The sequence below is a fragment of the Geotrypetes seraphini genome, chromosome 10, assembly GCF_902459505.1.
Source record: "Geotrypetes seraphini chromosome 10, aGeoSer1.1, whole genome shotgun sequence".
NCBI classification, from domain to species: domain Eukaryota; kingdom Metazoa; phylum Chordata; class Amphibia; order Gymnophiona; family Dermophiidae; genus Geotrypetes; species Geotrypetes seraphini.
The window spans coordinates 43,803,249-43,815,843 of record NC_047093.1 but is presented as its reverse complement, the minus strand read 5'-3'; the positions used below and the strand labels follow the sequence as shown (position 1 = coordinate 43,815,843).

Here is a 12,595-nt window from a genome sequence, read left to right as displayed (position 1 = left end):
CTGCTTTGCTTCGTGCAACTATAATAGAAATTCTAGGATTTCATAGGGAATGCACTCCTACTTTAATAGTAAATCATCAAAGTTCAATCTGCATTTAAACACACCATTTTATTGAAAATATTTTTATATTCTTGTATAGGTTTTGAAAAATAAAAAAAACAAGATTGACAACATCTCCGTAACCCATTTAGGAAATAAGGCATTTTTAGTGAAATGCTAGCTGTTTTACTGGTATTTAGCTTATGCCTTTTCATTGGAAGTTCAACACGAATTTCATTCAGGTAGAGTAGTTGTTTCCCAGTCCCCTGAAGGGGCTTACAATCTCTTCCTCCCCCCCCTTATCAAGCCATGCTGCCAAGCAGCACAAGCTAAATGCTGAGGCGCCTATTCTATTCCCATGGGTAGCTAGGCATTTAGTTTGCGCTACTAGGCAGCGCAGCGTAATAAAAGTGTTTGTGTGTGTGTGTTGGGGGGTGGACTGGGGGGGGGGGTTAAATTTGTACCTGAGGCTTGGTGGCTTGCCCAAAATCCGAAACAGTAGCTGTGGGATTTGAAACCTGGCTTCCCAGGTTTTTAGCCTTCTGCTCTAACCATTAGGATGTACTGTATACATGCCTGATATACCATCACCAATAGTGCATTTACACAAAATAATTTATATAAATATTTTACTGGTCCATGACCAATGTTTATGTACAGTGTTTTTACATTTAAAATAGAGCTGTTTTCAACTCTTAAAATATGCAAAATGTTAAACAATAACATAAAACTATATTTATTTATTATATAAAAAAAATTGCCTTAATTCAATATTATAAATATATACAGCAAAAATTCGATAATAGTTTTTGAAAACTATTTTGTAACCAAATCAAAAATCCCTGAAAGCCATCTCGTCTGCTTATTAAACAATTCTTTATGTACTTTGTTCCATTTTTAAAGGCTTCTTAATTAGAATAAGAAATGCTTTTGTTGGTACTTATGGAGCATATATATAAGACTTAGGACTCCTTTTACAAAGGTGCGTTAGGGTCTTAACGCATGGAATAGTGCTTGCTAAAATGCCGCACACGCTAGCCGCTACCGCCTCCTCTTGAGCAGGCGGTAGTTTTTCAGGTAGCACACGCTAATCCGGTACGTGCACTAAAATCACTAGCGCACTTTTGTAAAAGGAGCCCTTAGGTTGGTTTTGAAGCACATCAGCAGCAGCATGTGAAAAAAAATCTGCAGATTATGGACAGACAGTATATCTGATAAAAATCAGATCAATTTTAGCTCTGATAGTTTTAATATTGGCAATTTAACTCATCTGTGATTTTATGGGATTGCTCATAAAAATCTTGCTTTTTAATGTTGTCTTTCAGTGCACACTGTCGCCAATGTGCACACATGATATGATAGCTATACCACCTATTTGTATTATTTCTTTCTTTTTTTTAAATACATATAAATAAGGTATCACGATACACGTGCCCTCTTTCTCAAAGTAAACACTCTGCCTGAATTAACAACTTTAGTCTTTTTTGATGCAGGCTGTGATTTTGCAGATTCTTTTTGTGTCCTTTTTTGCCCATGCCCTTTGTGATTGCATAGCTTTTCCTCATTCTTTGGAGAGCTTTGGGTAGTTTCTGCCTGGTTAGAATAATTGTTCTGGGAATCTTCCTCTTCATTGCCCATTCTTATTTTTCCAGGACTATATTCAGCTAGCTGGCAAAGTGCAACTGCTGCTGTCTGTTTTTGTTCATCACAATGGTCTATTATTCTTAGATCTTGCAAATCTTGCATCTTCACACTTTGTGTTGCACGCAAGTTTTTGTCATCTCTACTGTTTTTGTGGAGTTCTGTGTCACAGACTTGTGTGCTGAAGTTCTCTGATTCCTTCTTCTCACTAGTAGAGGTCACAGAGTCGTGAGTTGGACTATGAACTGAGATTTTCAAACTAATAGTACTACAAGAGTCTTTTACAGAGAGATTCAGAGGCATGTCCTGTGTGTCCATAAAACTTTGATCTCTCAATGGCAAAGCATTCTTACACATTAGTTCATTGCTAGGTGTTGCAATACTGTCTGATTTCTTTGAAAGATTCAGTGGAGCTAGTCCATTGTCAGCCATTGCATTGAACAAAGTACCTTGACTGAGGATCAGATGATTTGGCTGTTGATTGTACATATTTTTACTGGTGACATCAGGGCTGAAAATAAACAGAACAAAAATAAAACAATATGTAATGCCAGATTTTGATTTCTACTTTTAAAATTATGTATTTAATTTTACTAGGAAGAATTTTAAAATTGCTACAGGAGTTCCAACATTTGCATAACATCTTTTTTATTTTTTTTAAATCAACACATTATGTGAAGTGGTTTTTACCTGTTTCAGGTATGACAGCTATGATAAGTGAACTCAGCATTATCAGCATAGCTATTGCTAGCAATCAGCATTTTCAGTTGGCATAACTAATGTCAGCAAAGGCCTATGGGAAATTATATCAATCTGATTCTGGTATGTGGATGCAGATAGACCCTGAGTACTTATTCACAGAAAGCATCACAGGCAGACTGTTTCAAACAGCCCTAAAAGACAGTTTCAAATAGCCCTGATTAAATCATGATTACAAACCAACTTGTAGCTAAAAGGTGCTAAGAAGATGTGTTAATGTCTGATGCTTAGGATGGACAGCTTAGGATATACAATGGATCCAGGTGCACAGATAACTAAGATTAATCAGAAACTATTGTCAGAGGCATACTGGAAATTACATTTGATTGCAGCCTATTCTTTTCCTGTCTAGCACAAGTTTACTATGTTTAACTTCTATTGAAGCTCAATAGATTCTGTATTTTAGAATAAGTTTCCAAACTATAAAAGCCCCCTCGCAACATCACCCCTTCTTCTTGTTCGTCTTGCTCTCTAACTGAAGCTTGGGATATCACCCTCCCCACCCCCCTATTTCGCTCTCTCTTTCTTTCTTTGTGTGTTCTCTCTCATTCACAAGAACACAGAAGCAGTCTGTAATTGTAATTGTAACTTTTATGAATCCTACTTTTCTGTAAGCCTATTTCTATAATATATTCTTTATGCAATCACCTCTGGCTGTGTTTCTTATTTGATTCTACTCCTGGTGAATCTTAGGTGAGGGAATTGAACCTGGGACCTGGCGTTTCAAACCTTACAAGCATAAGGCCAAAATGCTCTCAGTTGAATTTTCAGAGTTTGATTTATCAAATACTTTTTCTTTGTTATCTGCCTGGGGTAAACCCTGGGTGCTTTCTCTTAATTTTGTTAAGCTGGCATAATATACTCTAATACGTAAATCACTAGAAAGGTTAATTTAGTGACTTATACAAAACTCCATAACACAAATTAATCTGCAGTTGGGTGAAAACTTATTATCCTAAAACACTTTAATATAGAAAATTTAATTATAGTAGTTGTGAGATTGGAGACACTTTTGTTAGATGGGTTTGTATTGTAAGGGTACTCCTGGTATAGTCTAATGCAAAATGCTAAGAGAACTCCTGATTCTTTCAATACGGCTTTTATCTGCTTGCAGAGACAGTCTCCTTAATGTAGGAATTCTGTTCTTTACTGCTAATATTTAAATATTAAGAAAAATAGACATTAAAACTGTGCTGATAACCACTTTAGTAAAGAGCAAAACTGTAGGTTTGGTATTTCCTATCTGATTTCTCCTTTATGTTCTTACCTGCTTGAAGGTTCCCCTTCATGTTGAGCTTGCAGATTGTTGGAATCATTTGTTGCTGTGCTCTTCTTTACTGGTCTGAAGGCTGTTAATGTTTCTTCAGATGGGTCATTAGATGGAGAACACTTATTGAGACTGAACAGGCCATCAGAGCCTTGATTTGTCTGTGTGAAATTTGTTGGGCTAGGCCTGCCAGGTGATCCTGTTGCAGCAGTTCCTGCTCGGGGGCTCATTTTTGCATTTTCTGACTCATTTTGACCATCTTTCATATTGTTTTTGGTTTGTAATAATAAAACTTCTCTTCCACATTCATTATGCTTTTTGTGGAGAGCTAAAGGATATATCCTGGATGGGCTTGATGAACATGGATATAATAAGTTAGCATCTTCTATTAGCTGAGAATTTTGATCTTTATTCATAGCAGCAGCTATATGTGGAGGCTTCAGATTATAGGCAGAATATGTATGTTCTGGTGCTCTATAAATTGCATATGGTATTGTGGGATTGGAGTGCAGTTGCTGCATAAGCCTGTAATGGTCCATTGGTAATGAGCTCATTGGTTTTGAAAGTAATGTTCCAGAGGCTTGAGCAGGATGGGTGAGAAAGTGTCTTTGATCTGGAGCTGCATACACTGATAGCAGTGGGTTTTCACACTCATGCGGACTACCTGGAAATTGATATGTTGAGCAGATAGATGCCAGACCTTGTTCTGTATAAAAATGAGGAGGGTACTCTGGCATCATTGGTTGCATATAGTAGGGAATAGATCCAAAGCCTTTTGCAGATGAAATCTTTGGAAAATCTGGTGAAACAAAATTGGGTCCTGTTTTCCATGGGTGGACTGGGCTATGAAATGCAGATTTTGTATAATAAGGAACATTTTTGTTATTTAAATGAGATGGGGATAATAATTCAGGAATATCTTTATTCTCTGTCCCTTTAATCTGCCGGTGCTCTCCTATGGGAACAAAAGCTGACGGTCTTACAACACCTTCCAAAACAGGCAGTTTGTGCATCACATCAGTTGTAGTAGTAGACAAAGTGATTTCCTTCTGCACTGCAAGCTTTTCTGCTTGAGGTGCTGGTTTGCTTGTATCATGATTTTGTAGGTTCAGGTTTTCCTTCACTTCATCTTTAGTAGCTGCATGTTGAGATTTAGAGTCGTGGATAAGGGGTACACTTGTAGTAGAATTGGAAGATGACTTGACTAAGGGTTCTAGTTGATTGGTTTGCTTTGGCTCCAAAGAATTTGACTTTGGGGACTTGATGACTCGATCTTGTTCTGTTACCAGCGTAATAGAGTTTTTGCAGAGACCATACTTCATGTGGTTAAAAAGATGTGATTTCTCATTGCAGGTAAAAGGACACTGAAAACACTTATATTTAAATGGTTTTCCTGGGGGTCTTGGAATATAATGAGGTTTCTTTGGTTTGCGCTCTTTCAGGAGACTCATTGTTTTGTGTTTGCACAATTTAATTTTTGCAGTTGATGAAGTTGTGGTCTGCTTCCAGTGTCACAGTTAAAATGTATCCAGTTTTTCAGGTTTTCACCAAGCTTGTCTCTGGTTTAGAAAAGTAGTTTTATAGGAAAGTCACTGTATCACTCCAAATTCTTGGAGGGGGAAGTGGGGCAGCACTGCAGCAACAGGTTGTACAGGAACTGTAACAGGAAAAAATAAGAATTAGTTATCCTGGTGAAAATTACTGAATTCCTTTGGACACACCTGCATGCACTTTTTTTTTTTTTTTTGCCAATACCTCATTGTGCAGGTATACAAAATGTTATAGTTTCCATTTTTTACTTTCTTTTAAACCTAAGCATGCTGACCATCTAATCCAGACATGGGCAACTCTCGTCCTTGAAGGCCGGAATCCAATCGGGGTTTCAGGATTTCCCCAATGAATATGCATGAGATCTATTTGCATGCACTGCTTTTAATGCAGATTCATTGGGGAAATCCTGAAAACCCGATCGGATTCAGGCCCTCGAGGACCGGAGTTGCCCACCCATATTCTAATCCTTGTTCACTGTTGCTTTTTATATAGTGGTAGCAGATCTGTGGTAAGTACAAGTTAAAATGCATGTTGATCCATGACACAGTAGCAAAGGTCAAAAAGTTATATACAGTATAGGAATACAGGCTTCAGTGTTCCTGCAGAGAACAATCACAACTTTCATCTTTGGCACTTGGGCATATATCCCACTCTACTAGTTATCACAGTTTATACATGATATTGTTGATAAGTATTTGTTCACATTTTAGAAGACCTGTAGAAAAAATCTGCACACCTCTGATTTCTTTCCTGTTACATTTGCAGTGTGAAGGAACAGTTTTGTTTGCCTACTGTACACATTCGGGTAACTGGATGTAACTTTTGTTTGTTTTAGCAATATAACTGTCTTACTATGGAAAAAAGAAAAGTCAAAAGGCTTTATCTGTCTGGTAAAATGCTTAGCACACTGAGGCTTGTATCGGCATGTTTCTTTCTGCTTACCAGTTCTGAAGGCGTGAGAACCTCTAGCAGTTTAGTTCTCATGGATCCAGCAGTAGAATGTGTTATGGCAAAGATCTAAAAATCTGATTATTTCATCACTAACTTTAAACTATCATGCTGTAAATGATGACTATTGCAAAATGATTCAATTCCTTGAAACTTAAGGAGTACTACGGTTGATTAAAATGACTTCTGATTGGGAAGTTCTTTTGTATGGTATACTTAATTTGATATTTGTGAATTAGGATTAAGTTTGGGGATCATAGAATGAACTTTTGCGGATAAGATTCTTTTCACTTATCTCTTAAATCATATAGGTGAGATGTTATCTAAGGTGAATGCTAATGTGAAAGTTTTTGAAAGCAGTTGATCATACACTCCTTTGCCACTGATCAGTTGTGTTCTCAACAAGATCTGCTACAAACTTCATCTTGGAAAGACATGCATAAATCATTTATTGGTACTAGGTTTTGTGCTTATTAGATCTGGGGGTCACTTCCAAGTTTATTAAAAAATTTCTATCCCACCCTAGGGAGAACATTCAGGGCGGCTTACAATCTAAAACATAGTAAAATAACAGTACAGTGTACAAAAATAATCCATACTTAATATATAAGTTGGGGTTCAAGGGAGAGAAATACAAAAAGATTTAGCAAAAAAAGAAATCAATATTAGGGATATTCTTCTGTTTTCCAAGATACCAATAGCGCTACCTGTTAAACCTGAGAATATGCATCAGAAAAGATAGGTCTTTAAGTTTTCCTTGAACTTATCAGCTGAGGTTATTGTTTTGAGTGCCAATGATAACGAATTCCAATACTTTGGACTTTTGACAGAGAAAATTGCATATCTTTGTACGATGTAATTATAAGCAAATGCTTATTTATAGGTCTCAGATTCCTACCCACTATGTTTGGATTCAACAAAATTACTGTACATACTTTTGAAATCAGATTCATTTCGTTTCTGAGTGCAATTGATCATTGATGATAAATTATAATTTTGTAAAAATGTTGTCAAATGTTTGCACTGTTTCTCGGCTAGAATGTTGTGATAGGTAGATTAAAATAATTGGAAATAAATAAACATTGGGGTCCTTTTACTAAGGCACGCTAGCCATTTTAGTGTGCGCTGCTAAATACTAACACATCCATTATATCATATAGACGTGTTAGCGTTTATCACGCGCTAAAACAGCTAGCACTCCTTAGTAAAAAGACCCCCAGTGCTAGCTATAATCTTTGTTCATTTTTCTATACTGCTCTCTCTGGGAGCTCAGAATGGTTTACATGAATTAATTCAGGTACTCAGGCACTTTTCCCTGTCTTTCATCTATCTAATATACATAAATATTTAGCTTGCTATCTTTTCTTTTAGACCGATTGTGCTTGTATATTGTAAGTATATGAACTATATTTCTTCAGAATATTGTAGCAGTGCTTTTTTCTGCAAAAAGTTTAGTAATGTGCTAAGAAAATCTGTACATTAATAGTGTACCATGATCTAAAAGGAATTTTAACAGAATGCAATGTGCAAAAATATTAAATATTTGACTTCCTGACAAATATACCAAAGGTGACTTTTGTATTTGGTACTGTATCAGCAAATTGCAGCTTTTAAAATCCAACCAGCATGGTAAATTTCTTGCTGAGGGAATAGAAAAAGAAGCACGTTTGTTTGACCGTACAGATTTTTTTATTTTTTTTTTAAGATCACCAACCATAGAGGGGAGGATTAAGCTAGTGGTTAAAGCAGTGGGCTGGGAATCCAGGATTCAAATCCCACTGACACTTGTTTGACCTTGGGCAAGTTGCTGAACCTTCCATTGTGTCAAGTACAGACTTGAATTATAAGCAATCCAGGGACAGGAAGATATATCCACTATACCTGAATATAATTTTGTCTTGAGCTACTACTGAAAGGCATGAGCTAAATCCAAGTAAGTAAATACACAATTTGTATTTATGAATTACCGAACCAACCTAGGCTCTAGGTAATATATAAACTCCCGATTAGCGCTCTTTACATCAAATACAATTAAAATACCAAAATAGCAATCTTAATTTAAATTTTGGATAATATTTACTACTTAAAAAAAAAAAACCCCAACCCTTTAAAATATGCAAATTTTAGTCATACAGACCCTATCTGTAAATAGGTTAAAAACTAAAGAAACTAGAAAAGTATTTCTTCCTATTTAAAGTGATCTGTTTGTTTCACAGTGCTAAATGTCTAAATCTAAATGTTTAATACAAAGGAATTGATTGTGTTTAGTGAACTATTTGAAAATTAAGTAAAAACCAGTGGCTTTTTTGGTGCATGAAAACAATTATATAGAAACTAAACTGATGATCTAATTGTTAACTGCAGCCTATAAATGTATTAATTAAAATCATCTCAATGCACATTATAAAAAAAGCAATGAGAAATATACAAAACTTTCAGCTAAGTTGACATTCCAGTGTTGAATGGAAGGGGGGGGGGGGAGAGTCAACAAACAAGTTGTAGATGATACCAATTTTATATCCCCCCCTTTACAAAAGTGCGGAAGAGTTTTTAGTGCCGGCCAGTGCGCTGAATGCTATGCACTGCTCCGACGGTCATAGAGTTCCTATGAGCATCAGAGCAGTGCAGAATATTCAGCGCGCCAACTGGTGCTAAAAACCTTTTCCACGCTTTTGTAAAGGGGGGGTGTTGTTAAGTTAGTCTAATAAACCTTTATATATGATTTGTTTGATCCTCATTTTTATAAACCTAAAAATAGTAACACAGCAACTATTCTACTTCATTTAGGGGGCCACTTACTAACAGCATATGGTAGCAGTTTAAAACATTATTTACCACTCCTTCAGAGAGCGAAAAGGTGGTGGTTTTGCTGCACATATACTGAATAGTGCTGGGAGTTTTAAATGGGAGTTTGGAGATTGTAAAGCATATAACAGTTTAATGTGAAAGGTTTGCAGTAGACCTGGTCAGGTCAGTTTATACCCGTTGCTCTCTGTGCTTTCCTGAAACTGTCAGTACTAATTATCCTAGAAGAAGGTTATTGTCAAAACAAAAACATGAGCATTTCATGTTTATTTACAGTAACAATTTGAATTTTGTGTTCAGAAAAAAGATGCATATGAGTGATAAATTTTATGAAATATGCCAAAGAGAATTAATTTGCAGAGTAGCACAAGCATGTTGCATGCTATTCTCTCTTGTATCAATATAGTAAATGTAATACATAACCAAATTAGAATAACTATAAATGAATACTTTTCTAATTAATTCCGTTTTACTTAAAATTTACTTTAAAGATGATTTAAAATGTTTTTTGCACATTGTTGGAATAAGCATGTTTAAATTCATTTAAAATTAATTTTGCAAACAATTGACTTTTTTACTGGAAGCTAATTCTGTAGTTTGAATTAAATGTTTTCAAATCTTTATCTTGGTTTTATTGTGCACTTTACATAAAATGATTATCTGCATTTGATTTCTTATGTCTATAGTATGTAGACTTAATATGGAAATGTATTGGTTAAACTCAGCCTCGTCAGTATAATGTCACAATTCTTCACTATAGGCTTTTTTACTATACAAAGATGTTTTTCATAGCTAAGAATATACTATATTCTAGAACAGCTTTCATTGACAACTACTTTTCTTCTCTCTCTAGAACTGATATCATATTCATCTTATTTCACTATCCCTCTGGTTCTTTGATTTAGTTCAAGAGGAAAACTAGCTAGTATGTAGCTAGTTATAGGATGGTGGCCTAGATCACTTTGTAAAGTTGTCCTATACTCTGTTAAAAAAAAGTGTTTGCTAAATACATTTTCATGGCAGAAAGAGGGACACTGAGTTGAGGAAGAGCGACATGCTTGAAGGAGAAGGCATTTCTCAATAGAGGAAGAAAATGTATTTGGAAATGCCCACATCCTCAAGGATACATACAATAAAAAATTTGAAGGCAGGCATGTGTGGATATCATTAACACACACTGATCAGCAGTATCGCGATCTCTTTTGGGAAGAAGATGTTTGGTGGGTCTCCTTCAGTTTATTTAGATCCAAAGTCGCCCCAACTTGAAAATTAATGAAGATCACTGCACTAAAATGTAACAGGCCTGTGTATTAGTCAGCTGATTGCAGTGGCTTGAGGTTTTTCAGAGCAAGCACTATGGTCCCATATAGAGCAGTCATCATAGGTTGACAGATTATGTTGCTCTGACATGCATATTAACTAACTGGTTTCTGTACTGTTCCTTTGGTGTCCTACTTGCTGACAAGAAGTGCTTGTCAGGTTAAAGCAGTTGAAAGGACATACTGTAATTAAAATGTTATGGTGTGTCATTATTGCATAATTCAAGGACATGCCTTTGTCGCCTTCCTGCTGTGTTGCAAGATATGTGAGCTTTATTTTCGCTCAAGATTTTTCCAGTAAAGATTGACCACACCCTTTGAGATTTTCAATTGAACTTTAAATTGAAAGCTACGTATGATGAGGTGCGGGTGAAATGGCAGTGGGTGATATATGGGGGAAAATAGGAGGGGGTGGTTAGTTTTTTGGCAGGAAGTTCAGGTCTCTGTCCGGTAGGAGCCAGCTGCTTAAAGTCCAGGAAACCAGCCTCATGAAACGCTTGCAGTTTGGTCAAATCAGCACGAGTTAGAACAAACACAGCAAATCCAAAGTTCACTAATATTTCTGATGTTATCAGCCTTAATATAATCAATCTATATCAAAATCTCATATAGCTTGTTCTTTAACCACTGGATCAAAGCAGAAACATGTGCGTATATATTTTGGAAGTAAGATTTTTCCCAAAGATGTTAAAACTCTGAAAATAGTATTTTAATCAGAAGTAAGATTTACTAATGAAATGTTTGTAGAAAAGGCTAGATTTAAAATGGTGTAATAAACTATGAAGTTAAACCTCAGTTATTGTTGAAACCCTTTTAAAAGATAAGCACATAACCATTATATGTGTATGTGCTGTTTTCCTTTCATTGTCTAACATATTATTCAGAGCAGAGATCCATATATCTTATAAATCTGTAGTAAATTTAGACTTCGGTTTTCAGAAAATAAAAGATTCTCTTGTCCCTGTAAATTTAGAAATTCTGATCTCTTAATGTAACAGATCAGATCTATGTAAGTGCACCTGTTACCGCCAGGCTCACTCAAAAGACAGTATTTAAGCTAACAGCTGAGTATTTTGTTAGTGAATGCCTGTTGGAACAAGAGCTTAATGAGAAAGTGTTTGTAAATTAATAAAATTAGCTGACAAGTAATAAAACTTCTTACCAAAGTCTGAGAGTTGTTCAGTTCAATGCTGAAAAGGACGTACCTGTTCTCACCTTGATAGTCAGCTGAAACTGAAGGCTGCTGTTGCAGTGGGAGGGATTTAAAGTAAAGGAGTTGAGCCCTGGGGCTGTAGAGATGCACCTGATATTACTCCTGCCTGCAGGGACGATTCATGTGTTTGCATCTACTGCTTGGTTCCTGTTCCGTGTTACCTCAGCACCTGATAAAGCAAATACACACACAGAAAAACCTGTTGTCACTCTGGTGCTATGAAACAAGTAAGCTAGTGTCTTCATACAGGCACCTTTCAACCACCAAGCAGCCTGTTTTCTTAAAAATGTATTGTATTTGGTTCTTATTTTTATAGTACAGTAGTTTGCTAACTCCTTTCTCAAGTAATTAGCCACATAGAGCACAGAAGTTTTACACTGTTAATGATAAGCAGAAAGATTATTTAGAGGGAAAGCTTAGTACTTTCCAGTGCATCTTAAAGGCTGAAAATGATTTTGTGTACTGGCAGTCCCCAGGTTAAGAACAAGTTACGTTTTTAAAGCTGTTCTTAATTTGGATTTGTATGTAATTCAGTACTTATAGATTTTAAGATTCTTGCTGCTTACTTCTTCTCCCAGCTGACAAAAGGGTCAACTGTCCCTACCAGTTTTCCCTCTAAGATAACAGCATGCACAACCACATGTTCCTGAATCTGCTACAGGAGAAGTGTAGGAGTCTATGCCATTGGAAATACCGTATTTTCACGCATATAACACGCGCGTTATACGTGTTTTTACAAACCGTGCATAGCCTTGCGCGGTATACGCATGAGCATGCTATATAAATTTTTTTTTACATAGTCCCCCCCCCCCCGACGCACCCCCACCCCGAAGGACCGCTCGCACGCACTCCCACCCGCACCCCCACCCTGAAGGACCGCTTGCACCCCCACAGCCTCCCGACCCCCCCCATCATGTAGAAGCTCCTACCGGTGTCCTGCTGCTTCCTCTTCCGGCGGTTCGCCCTTTCTCTAACGTCAAGCCCTCTTGCCCCGCCGACTCCCTGACACGATCGGGGCAAGAGGGAGCTCAAGCCCTCTTGCCCCTGCCAACG

General features: G+C 36.7%; 2 protein-coding genes across 3 annotated transcripts in view; one reads left to right on the top strand and one right to left on the bottom strand.

The window, feature by feature from the left end:
* The window catches only part of TBCD (tubulin folding cofactor D), a 487,835-nt gene that overhangs the window by 168,409 nt on the left and 306,831 nt on the right, over nt 1–12,595 (top strand). The window lies entirely within an intron of this gene.
* Nucleotides 96–11,551, bottom strand: ZNF750 (zinc finger protein 750). The gene is made up of 3 exons (XM_033961210.1): nt 11,492–11,551; nt 3,707–5,363; nt 96–2,191 (listed from the first exon to the last, which is right to left on the bottom strand). Exons 2-3 carry the CDS (start codon nt 5,155–5,157, stop codon nt 1,459–1,461), a joined length of 2,184 nt encoding a protein of 727 aa, XP_033817101.1. The 5' UTR covers nt 5,158–5,363; nt 11,492–11,551; the 3' UTR covers nt 96–1,458.